This window comes from Thunnus thynnus, chromosome 7 (assembly GCF_963924715.1).
Source record: "Thunnus thynnus chromosome 7, fThuThy2.1, whole genome shotgun sequence".
NCBI lineage: Eukaryota > Metazoa > Chordata > Actinopteri > Scombriformes > Scombridae > Thunnus > Thunnus thynnus.
In genome coordinates this window covers 23,935,665-23,948,649 of record NC_089523.1, presented here as the reverse complement: position 1 = coordinate 23,948,649, position 12,985 = coordinate 23,935,665, and the positions used below count along the sequence as shown (strand labels likewise).

The 12,985-nt window shown below is 39.8% G+C and overlaps 2 protein-coding genes across 2 annotated transcripts in view; both read right to left on the bottom strand.

Moving 5' to 3' along the window:
- The window catches only part of nxn (nucleoredoxin), a 58,838-nt gene extending 49,399 nt beyond the window's left edge, over positions 1-9,439 (bottom strand). Inside the window, exon 1 of the mRNA XM_067595074.1 lies at positions 8,933-9,439. Within this exon, the coding sequence (XP_067451175.1) occupies positions 8,933-9,241 (309 nt within the window). The 5' untranslated portion in view covers positions 9,242-9,439. The remainder of the gene's footprint in view (positions 1-8,932) is intronic.
- Positions 9,440-9,859: 420 nt separating this feature from the next.
- txndc17 (thioredoxin domain containing 17) lies at positions 9,860-12,967 on the bottom strand. Its single transcript, XM_067595076.1, has 4 exons — positions 12,639-12,967; positions 12,315-12,396; positions 10,572-10,647; positions 9,860-10,382 (listed from the first exon to the last, which is right to left on the bottom strand). Exons 1-4 carry the CDS (start codon positions 12,781-12,783, stop codon positions 10,314-10,316), a joined length of 372 nt encoding a protein of 123 aa, XP_067451177.1. The 5' UTR covers positions 12,784-12,967; the 3' UTR covers positions 9,860-10,313.
- Between the last annotated feature and the right edge of the window lie 18 nt (positions 12,968-12,985).

Below are 12,985 nucleotides of genomic sequence, written 5' to 3'. Positions count from 1 at the left end.
AATGTAATGTAACTGACAATACAACAGTATGAATCAATTTATGGCCAACACTGCTGCACCATTATTTGTTTTCCAGATTAGCTTGCCCACCAGTGACCTTGAGTAATGGCTCACAAATGTATTCTAAAGAGTCATGTGACATGGGTGTGCACACACACACACGCCATGACAGATACCAACTGGGGAAATCAACATATCCATTTTTCCAACTAGATATAAATATGCAATTATGTGGGAAGCGTGTTGTTGCAGTGGTGTCAAATAGCGCAGGCACAGTAAACTCAGTGAACCTGCCTGCAGACGATTTTGGACATTTAGATTAATAATCAAGATAGAATCACAATAAATGATCCAAATTCAAGTATGCATGTTTGTGTGCAATCTCCTGGAGGAGATGGAGCTGGGTGTGCCTGGAAATGATTCCAAGTGGCTCTCTGGTTATTACAGAAATAATGAGCAAACTACAGGCCATGAGATCTGCTTCAGCCAGACTCCCCTACATTTTTCTCCACTTTCTCTTAACGCAACATGCAGACTCTGCAAGGACGGCATATAAATTAGCGACAGAATTCTTGAGTCTCGTTGAGTTGCTGAGCTCCGATAAAAAGCACGTTTGAAGATGCTTACTTATGCTTCTTCATTCTTCCTGCAACTGTTAAAACTCTTAACTTGCTACCATGCTATGCCATTAAAACTGACTGAAAGAGCTGATTCAATTTTATGGAAAAGATTCTTCTGGGAAGCTGTCAGCGGTGCCATCTGACCTTATTAGACATATGATATATCCTCAGCTGCCTCATTATCCTGCTGGAGATTAACAGCTCACTGTAAATGTTACATCTGTGTAGGAGCAAAACGAGGATCAACAATCAGTAAGAAGGAACTAATCTGAATTATGTGGGGTCAGTGATGTCAAAAAAGAACATCCAATTTTTTTAATACATATATGGACTCCCTGAAACAGTGAGAAACAAAAAAAAAACAAACGTATGAACCAGCAAGTAAAAATTAAGAAGAAGATCGGGTGACGTGGCCCGATATCCCAGTGGAGACAGGGCGTTCAAGTGCAAGCTTCTTTCTGTCAAAAGACGGTGACTGGGTGCTATTTTGGGATTTTAATATTGTTCGGTTTCCTCTGGTGCTCATGATAACACAAGTAAGAAAGCCCAGAACATCTTCTTCAGTCTGTCGCTGTGCGAAAGGGTTTGGTGAGTGCGTGACTGCACGCACACACTGACAGGCTGTCATCCAATGTCACTGCTTCACTTTTTAGGAAATAAGCTTCTTTGCTTTCTTGCAAGAAATAGTCTGACTCATAAAAAAAAAATCAGTAAAACCACAAAGTATTGTTTCTGCACTTTGGTTTTTAGTATGGATTAAAGTAACAAGATATAAACGTGTTAATTGTAGAGTTTTAGAGTTGCTGGTTGGCAGATTTTGTTACCTTTGAACAGCAGGCTAGCTGTTTCCCCCTGTTCCCAGTCTTTGTGCTAAGCTAACTGGCTGCTAGTGGTAGATTAATATTTACCTCAGCATCTTATATCCATCTTTGTAACTCCTAGAAGATGTGCACTGGATGCTGCTCTGTCCTCATGTAACATTTGGAGGCCCACAAAGCTCAGCAGAGCAGAGAGAAACATCTTCTCCATCCACATACTCTCTGTCTTTATATACACACACACTGAACTACCGGTTTACCCTCACATCACTGCACAGTTAATGTACGCAATCCAAGCGTGTTATAGCAGTAAAAAAAAAAAGAAAAAAAGATGTTTTAATCTGTGTTATGACCAAAGTCAAAGGAAAAGTCAAATGACTTATGCAACATTACAAAAAACAGCCTCGCGCCCTTTTTCCTCACTTTGTCAAAGCGCATGCTTGTCAGTCGCTGGATAAAAATCCTTTCGCCACATGCAACAGCTAAACTGTAGGCAAGACAGCGGGGCCGGTGCCAGTGTGCCATGCTGCACGCTGAGACAGTGGGTCTCTTTGTATGGCGAGCTTCTTTTCAGACAGGAGCAAGAGCTGCAGGAGCACTTAGACGCGGATGAAAACACCACAGCAAGGGGGGGGGGGGGGGGGGGTTTACAGCTTGCATATACACAGACAACAGTGCATCCATCCAGTGGGAGCGGCATGGTCACATGGAAGGGAAAGGGTTATCGTCCAAGGGGAAACTTGTCACGCCAGAAATGTTCATGCTATGAATAAATTTCCATCAAAATCAATGCGGCCACTCACTGATAGAGCGGATATCCTGGAGGAGATAGGTTTCAACGATGTCAGATGAGAATTTGAAGTAAGTGTAGAGAGTCCCAAGCATGTGTCAGTCATTATGTCCCTTTTCATTTAGCTTAAGAAATATGATCGACGGTGATGATGGGGGGGGCGGGAGGACTGGGCAATCACAAAGAGCCAACATTCAATCTAGGAGATAACAAAAGGAGGACGAAAGACAGCTCTGGATGGCAGGATGCCCCTGGGGCGGCTGTGCTGTTATTATGTTGGAGAGGGCTGCTGAGCTGCGGTGTGGGGCAATTAGAGACCGGAGGATTGACTGGGGGAGGGTCCAGGCACAACAACCCGACCATGAAGTGTTCTCAGTTCAGAGGAAAGCAGGAACACACCTCCTGGATACGGCAGCAGTAGCATGAAAAAAAAATAAAAAAAAGAAAGAAAAAACATAGCAGATGATGGTGGATTTATGAATTGAAATAACAACCATCCGCTTATTTCCGTGGAAAGAAGCTTGGTCTAAGCTGCTTTCCTGTCATCAGTAGAATCCAAAAATTAATATCAAGCCACTGCATGCCGAACTTTATGATGAGCTGGTTTGGATGATTTGACTTGTATGTGACAATTACGCTGGTTTGGGGATAATTTACGCAAGCGGATGAATCATCTGTTGTTCTCATCCAGAGCTACTGCAGACACTGCGGTGAACACATTAGCCATGTCTATTATCTTTAACGTCACTCCGCTTCGGAAAGTCCTGGCTGAAAACCACAAGGAGTCCAGGAGCGGTCCAGCTGGAGAACATGGGGACAAAGAGGAGAAGTCAATCCCAGAGTATCGTTTCAGTGGTTGGTGGACTGCAGACAGAGGTCGCAGCCTTACAGCTATTGTGTGTTGTCGTTTAACGGGTAGATAATGGAAGTAAAAACAGATCGGGTTGCAAGAGGGGATGGGTTTTTAACAAGACACACAGCACGACTGTTCCATCAACTCTCACTTGAGTAACTTAAGCTACTGAACTTCACTTCGGATGAGATCTCCTTTGTGGCTTCTCATAATATTACAGATCTCCAAGTAAAGAGGACACAATGGGCGGTGAAATGGGACAGTAACACAAGCTTGGTGGTTGTGAGATGTAACAGTTGGCATTGCCAAGTATCCTGATCCGTCACAAACACACACTGTTTCCATGCCCTCTGGCCCTGAACGGCTTCTGTGGAGCAGGTGTCTACACACATTCTTTACATAAGCTCTTGTCAAACATGGCGCACAGCAACAAGACCTCGCAGCTGCAGAACAATAGTCACGTTAAACTAAGGCGCTGCAGCCAGGCATACACGCCTAGACCCAGAGTCAAGGTAACAGCTTCCACAAGGTCAACTTACAAAACTTTAGACAAAACCAAACATGTTGTTCTTAAACAGTAGCCATGATCCATTTGCAGTTGCTTTTAAATTATGCTACATTACAGTTTTATAGTTCATCAACAGCACACAAATATTGTGTTGAAGTGATCCATATTCATAAGCAGCGTTGCAGCTAATAAGCTGAAACAAAATAAAAATCCAATAAAATCCAATAAATTATTGAAAAAAACATACCTTGAGCACAGAGGCAAACTGTGATTAAAATACCTTTCTGAAACACTCCTTGTGTTTTGCTCTATGTAATGAAGAAGTCGTGATATAAAATTTAATCAAGACATCTAAAATGTAATTACTGTGTGGATACAGGTATTGTGCAAACATTTAGTCTCCACTGCCGAAATCCAAATCTAAGGAAAGTCTCCAAGTGGTTTTGAAAACCCTGTTGGGAGAATAAGAAGGCCCCTTTAGATGAACCATTACAAACTTTAAAGATGAAAGATATCAGTAGTCCGTATTCTTGTTACTGGTAAATATGCACTAAAAAAATGATTTAGGCTTTTGAAATGTTGGCACGTTGATAGATAATCATGAAATAAACAAATGGGCATACACTGGTGGCAGTTTTAAACATTTCTGGGGCAGTTAATAGTTTTTTTGTTTTTTTTTTACTTTGTCCTCAGCTGCCTCTAAAGCTCATTAATTAACTAGTTTACTTTACCTTCCTTACGAAACACAATTCCTCAACTATTCAAACAATGTGAAACTTTAACTGTCGTTTCAAGGTTTCACTGGTCATTTAATCTGCCAGGGTCAAATGCCTTGAAGTGAGGATTAGCTCATTTTCTATTTAGTCTCAGAGCCAATTTCATATTAGGCTAGTTACTAAACCCTTCGTACTTTGATCAGAGTAAAGAATCTACAAAAAAGTGCCACTTTACAGTACAGCTTTATGTTCTGCTTGTTGTTGGCATTAGTTTTCTTCTGCATATATAATGGTTTATTAACTTTCCTGAGGTTGAGCTGCTGTCTCTTGATTTCATACATAATGCACATAAGAACTAAGTTTTCTGTTTTTCTGATATCATACGTCATGTTTGTTCCCATGAGCTGCAGCGCAGGCTGGCTGAGCAGAAACTGGTGAGCAATACATCCTCTCCGAATCCTACAATTAACTCTAAAGCTCTCATTTACAGATGTTCCACATCACAGTAGCCTCAAAAATGTGAAATTTTGTTGATGTTATTAGCCCGCACTGTGAGAGTGAACACAACAAAGGAGAAGACATCCAACGCTACAGGCCCACAAAAACCAAATGCAACGGAAAGATCAAGAACAGAGAATTGCCACCTGCGGATAAAACAGTTCAGGCCCTTTTCAAGCCTTTTCTGCTGACACGGGGCAAGGAGAGCTGAGATGCATGATGGGCAGGCTGCACTGCAGTTTTCAGGAGATCAGTGACATATTGATGAAAGGCGTCCTTAGCCCCTCTCTTGCACCCTTTAGCCCCTGGCTGTGAGCCGAGGGAGCGGGCGTCCTGCCTCTGGGGGCCGGCTACAGAGCAGAGCTGCTAACCAGGAGGAGTTGAACAAGAGGCCTTTCTCTCGGTGCGATGTGATCCTCACCCCCCCGTCTGACAGCACCGACTGCAGGGACAGCTCTGGCAACATCTCAGCTTGTCCTCCCTCTTTGGTCAAGTTGGGTTTTTGCATCGAGTTGGCCAAGGCTTTAATTGATTTACATGGAACTCTCTCACTCCTGCTGCACAAGTCCATGTAAGGCAGTGCCAGCGAGCCAAGACCGCCAGACAGCTGGCCATCGCTGAACAACAAACAGACGTCCACTCACTGAGAGCGTGCTAGTCGAGGGTCCCCCAAGGCACACACTAGAGGATAGACTGCATGCTATTCAGAAACTACTCTGACTCCTTAGCCTGTCTGGCTTTAAGCAAGACACCACCTTAAGAATGGAAAATATCAAAGAAGAAAGACTACTGACATTTTTCCACAGATAAAATAAAATAGAAACCATTAAAACAGTCTATAATGGACACATTTGTGTTTAAGATAATATATATATGGCAAAATCTTCTATTTTAAATAAAGCATGCACACAAGAAAATAACCAAATCAAGTCCATCTGCAATGAAATAACAAGACCGATTAAAACTTTTCAGTATATTCATGTTGGTTTTAAAACTACCATTGAACTACATAACAGTTTTCACCTCCTTCAAGGATGGATTGAATCAAGATTGTCCAGGATTTGCAGTTAACTACACCAGACTTTCCTTTCTCTCTGCATTTAATCGAGAATATTATCCCTTCTTGATTAAATAACAAACATTTCCTGCAACGGGAAGGCCTGGATAACCCCCGAGTAAAAGAAAAGAGGACAGCCTCCAGTGAGAGAGAGAGATAGCCAAGTCAGTATGGGGGCAGAAGAGGAGGAGGAGGAGGGGGGGTGGGGGGAGAGAGAGGAGGAGGGGAGGAGGTACAGTCAGAGATTCTTAAAGGGGGAGGTGAGGCTCTGAAAGACACGATTGAAGAAAAATTGCATCCTTCGCCAGGAGATGAGCGCTCGCTTGCACTAAGTCAAAAAAGAAGGCTGAGAGGAGGGGCGAGCTGGCCGCTTAGTCTCCGCAGACCCACAACATCAACAGAGCCCTCCACTGGGTCAACATCACTCACCTGTTAGGTCTGTGTGTAGCAAACATAGATCATCTCCAATGACTCTAACAGTCACATCATGACTGTTACAGTCAGACTGTTACAATTACTCAGAGCCAAACTAGAGACATTATGTTATCCGTGTTTTACCACTGGCTAACTTCACACTTCCTGACTTGCAAAATACAATGCCGACACTTGAATTAGACACATTTAATGAAACCAAAAACAAAAAGGAAAATGTGTGCATTTCTGTTCTGACTTGTGTTAAGCAAGTAATTAAAAACAACAATGTTCTGAGGAAAATGAAACATTAACAACCTAAATTATGAATAAAAACATTTATTTTCTTGAAGGTGGAGCATTTTATATCAGACCCTGCTATATAATCACCAATCAATTGGACGGGAGAAAGGCTGCAGTGTAAATGAGCGCACATATCCCAGCGTGTATAACTGTAACATGATCATAAAATCTACATGCCAAAATGCATAAATCCCGGCTTAACTAGCAGATGATGAGGGCTAACAACACGCTCTGCACGCTTCAGGAGATGTCACGTTTATAAAATACCGTTACTGCACTAAAGCTGCTGACTGAAACATGATTTTTTTTTCAACTGCTGCATTATAACAAGAGAATAGGCCGAAAGGTTGGACGAAGCCCAAACTGAACCGAAACTGCAGGCCTCTGCAAAAACAGGAGATACACAAAACTGCATCGCCCTATTCTCGTAAAAGCAGAGAAAGCCAAAAAGACTGCCAGTAAGAGCCTGAACAATGCTCATGTCGATGCCACAGATATTTTTCCACAAACACAATAACGCTGCACTGTGGTGATGGATGTGCTCCGCCCCAGACAACAACAAGACACCCCCCCCCCCCCCCCACACACACCCCGTCACATCCGAGACTCATTCACGCCTGGGCTTCATTATGGAGTGTAACGGAAATCATCATTGGCAATCTGAGAGAATTTACAAGACAATGATTCAGCCTAAGTCAAGCCTCACCTACACAAAGAACAGTTTGTGTGTGTTGGCTAAATGAGAAAAGACTCAGAGACAGGATGTATACATGATGAAATACAGATAAAATATAGATACGGCTACACGATGGTTTTATACACATATAAAAAGTTAGATTGTTTTTGTCACACACTGTTCTTTCTTATATTATTTTCTAAAGGGATGTTTTCCTTTAAAAATAGTGAATCAGGCCTCGTCTTCTGAAGCAAGATGTCAAAATCCTCTTTATCATCTTTAGCACAATTTTAAAGTTACAACAGCATTTTGTCTGGTAATTGATACTGGGCAAATATATCGGAGCATATAGTAGATTTGTTTAGACCTCATGACTTTGTAAATGTTTTAGCTGCAAATCACATTTAGATCCACAAACAGAGAACGAGACGAACAACACAACACTGACATCCTGCATGTAACATTGTCCTCCTTTCTATTGTTTTCAAAGATTAAGCTTCATTTTTGCAGCTGCAAGTAAATATGAAGGGAACTTCCACTACATATAATTACAATTTGTCATTAAAAATAGCAATTTATCCACAAAATGTTCACCAAAAAACACATTCATCAAAATGCTGTAATTTATAAAATCTGTAAGAAGACAAATGCTCCAGTTTAGAAATTATTTAACTGTTTAAAATAGAGAATAATCTTAATTTTTATGTCTTAATCACACCAAAAGGCTCATATTTATACCAAGTCCTCAAAAAAAAAAAAAAAATATAGAAAAGCAAATTCAAGCTGCCTCCTATTTTACAAAAAAATTAAAATATTACTTCATAAGTGAGACAAATAGAAGTGGACAGCTAGAAATGCTCCGAACCTTGAACAATAACAATGACAGTACCGTGATGTGACACCATGAGGAAATGATGGAAAGCTACAGATGAGATGATGGCAAAACAACAGGCCTGTACTGGGCAGCTACACATGTAGCAACCTGAATAATATGATAATGCCCAGCTGAAATATGAGTCTAAATGTATTCCCAGAAGTAAAATATCAGCCTCTGGACAGACAAAAGGAAATTAAATCTTTCTTTTTGTCTGTTTCTTCTCCTTTTAATAACTTGTGAATGTCTGGCCTACTACATTTAGATTATCTTGATAAAACTGATCAAAGGGTTAAATGGTTCCTGTAAGAGATATTATCCAAAGGCTGGGACTTGATTACATATTACAAAAAAATCTGATTTCCTGGATTATTACTGTCATCTTAACTATGACTGGGCAATTCACATGTCCTTTTTGTTTTTACTAAGTTCACAGTTTTTCTTAACAACTGGCTCCATTAAATTTCATTGTGTGTATCATATTACATACAGTTATGTGTGTCATCAACTAGTTTAACTTGGTTTCTAAAGACAGACAATTTAAGATGACAAATGTTCAGTTGGCAAGATTCAGAATTGAGGGAATCTGAGTAAAAAAAAAAGAGGTTAATGATGTTAGAAAACCAATTTCCTGACCCAAATTAAACCATATACACCTGTGCACTGAGAGAAGACGCACAAATGGCCACATATAAGGTTTTTGCGGTGATTTCCAGCCCACTAAAGCAGAGAAAAGCGTCTTCAGAGAATATGCACTGATTTGGCAGCACCTATACTCCTCTTCACCCATTACCACAGCCCATCTTACCTTTTTGTGTCTGTCTTTGAAAGGTAACGCAGGCCATGGCATCTCCTGCAAAAAGTCGTGCCAGTGTTTCTGGTCCTGATCAGACGAGATGAAGACGATTTCCAAATTGTCTTTATGTTCAGACGCCTTTTTGAACCTGCTGTAAAACTCGCACAGGCTGGCGTTGAACTGCTTGCACGGGGCGTTCAGGCTGCATCCGAAGAAGAGCCCGACCAGGGACAGCTTGGCGCCCAGCGACTGCACGTCCACCTCGGCTTTCTCGCTGTTGACGAGCCGCTCCCCGAGTAGACTCACCAGAAACTCCGACATCGCAGCGTACAGTCCTCGAACACACAATGTTACCCTCAACCGAGGCTGCTGTACATGTAACCGCTATGTTCAGGCGACACCCAGCACTTCCTCCACCTCCAATTTGAGGTTTTAGGTGAACTCCCAGCCCCTGCGAGGCGTTGCGGTCTGTGTTTCACCGCTGCTCGTCCTCCGGTGTGAGCGCTGTGCAGGAATGCGCTCCGCTTAAATCCCCCTGACTGCAACGGCGGTTGCGCTCTTTTCCCCCAACAAAGCTTACACTTTCATCGTGACATCTGGTTATTTTAATTAAAAGAGGATACTGTAACACTGTGTCCTGTGGATTTTCAATGCGCTAAGAATAGAGAATGCAGCTGGACTACTTTAATGTCTGACTTTATAGATCTTATATGTTCAAAATTGCCTAATTTTCTGATTTGAAAGCAGCTGGGTTGCAGGTTTGACCTCAAAATTACATTATGTTAAATCCTCGGGAATTGGTTCATTTAATAAGGTTCATTACAAAACTCTAAAAGAAATTCTTCAAATATCAAAAAAGATAAGCCTGGTGTAAAATTACAGCCTATTCACGTGGATGTGCTGCCACCTAGTTTCCACAGAGGAAAATGTGACAAAATGTTCAACATCAAGTTTTGCTTTATTTAAGTGCTACTGCAAGGCAACATCAGTAAACACGGTCACAATTAAAAAAAAATCCCAACATATTCTTATAATCAACTAGTGTGCTAGATTACATTTGAAGAAATGTATCAACTGAAATTACCACTCAGGATTGAGTGATTGCATATAAAGCATAACAAGACACACGTGTTTAATGAATTACATCCATTCTGTGATCATCCTGCACATATTCCAGTACACATATAGGTGTGGATTACAAAGGACGGTCATTGTTAGGGTTGTAAACTCACACAGTTGCTGATTTGTTTCATATTACAGTGGAAGATGAACCTTCTGCATCCTTATCAATATTCAGTATTCCTTTATTTGAATTGTGATTAATGAGATTTTTCTTCATAACAGTGAATAAATCTTGAACGCTTTGTGACTGATGTGCAACGTGCAGGATCTCTCAGTCCTCAGTGAACATCATCTTCACCAGCTCTGCTTTGAAGCATTCTTCCTCCACCAATTTCTGAGGCTGAAATGCAGAGATGACACGGATATGACTTTTAACATCGCTGTATCAGAAAATTACCTGACTAGACCAGTCTGACTGTCACAATATAAGAAAAATATGCATTTTTATTTGCAACATTTAATGGGAGACTTATCTATTGCTATTCTATTTTAAACAATAAGCTCTATTTCTAATAGAGGTCATTCTTACTGTGCCATATCGCAATAGAGTGGGAACTCCGCTCAGCTTCAGCGTCTTCTTGAACTCATTATTTGGATCCTTCCAGCTGAAGCATGAAAAAGACACGATTAAGCAACCTACATAATGCATAAATGCTGCATAAGAGTCTGAAGAGGACTCTCCAACGTGTTACTGTATCTGAAAAGTGTCTGAAACATTTTTATTTAGAGCTGATTAGTTGATCAAGAGAAAAGCAATGAAAATTTAAAAACATTTAGGAGTTACACCTTTTAAAATAAAATATTTGCTTGCATTTATCTGTTTCATCATATAAATTTAGAAGTTTATTGAAATTTACTGGTAATTGGAAAAATCCACTGAAAACATCACTTTGATATGTAAAGTTGGTCCAGTTGTTTCTTACTTTAATTAAAAAAACAACAACAACAACAAAAAAAAACAACTCTAGCACATCTTGTGCTCTTTCTCATTGAATTTGTACCTGATCAGCTACTTTAGAATCTGTGCCATAGACTCAAAAGTGTCTGTCAAATGATAAAATGTAGATGTAATTCGTCCAATTTTGCATTTTTTCAACTAAGTGATTTGTTGTGGCCTTAATTAATAACATTCATATACAGTGAGATACAATGTAAATTGTACAGAAATTACTGTAATATACAGACTTTTCTGTCATAACTAACTATTATGGCCTTAACAAATTGCAAGTTAGCACACGGAGTCAACATGTTATACAAATGTATTGCTGTGATTGTCTGAATAACACAATACCTAAGTAACTGAAAAAATAATCCAACTTTATGAAGATGACATTTTGTGAACTCTCCAAGAAATACTGGGGATATATATATATATATATATATATATATATGTGATGATTTACACCATACATGATCACTCTGTCGAGTGAAAACACTCCATGGCTGTCTAGAAATGTCTCAAATTTACAGCTGTACTCACTATAACTGGCTCCGCAATTTCAAATGGGATCCACCTTTATAATATCATGCTGAAATTAGTTGATTAATCTATTAGTTGAACAACAGAACATTTATTAATTGCAATTTTGATGATTGCATAATGTTCTTAATATTCTTTGTAATTCATCAAATATAAGTATGTCAACTATTAAATTAATCAGCAACTATTTTGATAATCAATTCATTGTTTCTAGTCATTTTTTTAAGAAAAAATGTCCAAATTGTCTGATTCCAGCTTCTCAGATATGAATATTTTCTGGTTTCTTTAGTCCTCTATGATAGCAAACTGAATATCTTTGGGTTATGGATTGATAGTCCTGACAAAACAAGACATTTTAGGTTAAATCTTGGGGAGTGATCGATATTTTTCATCATTTTCTGACATTTTAGCGAACAAACCAATTGATTAATCAGGAAACTAATTAACAGATTAATCAATGATAAAAAAAAAAAATCATTAGTTGCAGCCCTACTTCACAAATATTAGAATTACTTGTCTTTCCATTTCATATTTGTTATGAAATCGTTTCTTTGAAAAGTTTTTTTTTTTTTTTGTTGCTGTAATCAGACTGTAAGTTCATATTTTCAAGGACATTACATTGGGCCCTGATAACCTGTGATTGCCATAATTTATAGTAAATATCAACAGATCAATCAGAAATGAAATAACTGTTCAGTGGTGACAGCACATGTCATCTGGGTGACTCAAGGTTTTGATATGGTGAAACAGTTTTCCCTAAAATGTTGTATTAAAGAAGAGTAAAATACTGACTAGGCCCTTTGTCCAACTTGACAGTAGATGAAGACAGAGCCCTCGGGAAGGTGACTCATCTCCCCTCTTACAACCGGCTCAGCTGAGGTGGAGGAAGAGGAACTGTTAGAAAATTACTGACTTACAATGCACAAAATATGACAATTAAACATTAAGATCTTCAGAAGTAAAACAGTGTACCCAATTCAAAACCAGGACAATTAATTAACTTGTTCAGGTTACAGTATATGACCAAAGGTGTCAATCAAACCTGCTCTAAATGAAGGTAAACGCACACTAACTATTGCATATTAGGTATTAGCTGGTGAAAATATCTAGAGTTACCTGTTACACAGTCTGGGCACCAGCTCTTTCCTTGGGCGTCTTTATCACCAGAGAAATAAGCAAAAATGTCCTTTCCTTTTCTCTCAGACACAGCTTTGCAGAATTCATCGTAGCCACGCACACTCACTTCTTCGTACTTCGCCATCGTTCAGTTTAGACCGAGTGAGTGAGGAAATGCACGGACTTGGAGCTATTTGACTGTGAGAAACTAACAAGGTGTTTGCAGATAGAAGTTGTGCTTCTCTCTGAACACTGCAGCTGGTAAAATAAAGCAAAGCAAAACTTGCCAGTAGCACTTCCGGTCCGTGCAAAGGTTCTTAAAGGGACCGTGTAGATGAATTAGTTTA

What these genes read in the sequence shown, in the direction of transcription:
- txndc17 (XM_067595076.1), bottom strand. Translation starts at nt 12,783, where the DNA reads ATGGCGAAGTACGAAGAAGTGAGTGTGCGTGGCTACGATGAATTCTGC. An exon ending in CAAGTTGGACAAAGGGCCTA is followed by an intron (nt 10,648 to 12,314) that starts GTCAGTATTTTA and finishes TTCATGCTTCAG; the next exon opens with CTGGAAGGATCCAAATAATG. An exon ending in CTCTATTGCGATATGGCACA is followed by an intron (nt 10,383 to 10,571) that starts GTAAGAATGACC and finishes TCTGCATTTCAG; the next exon opens with CCTCAGAAATTGGTGGAGGA.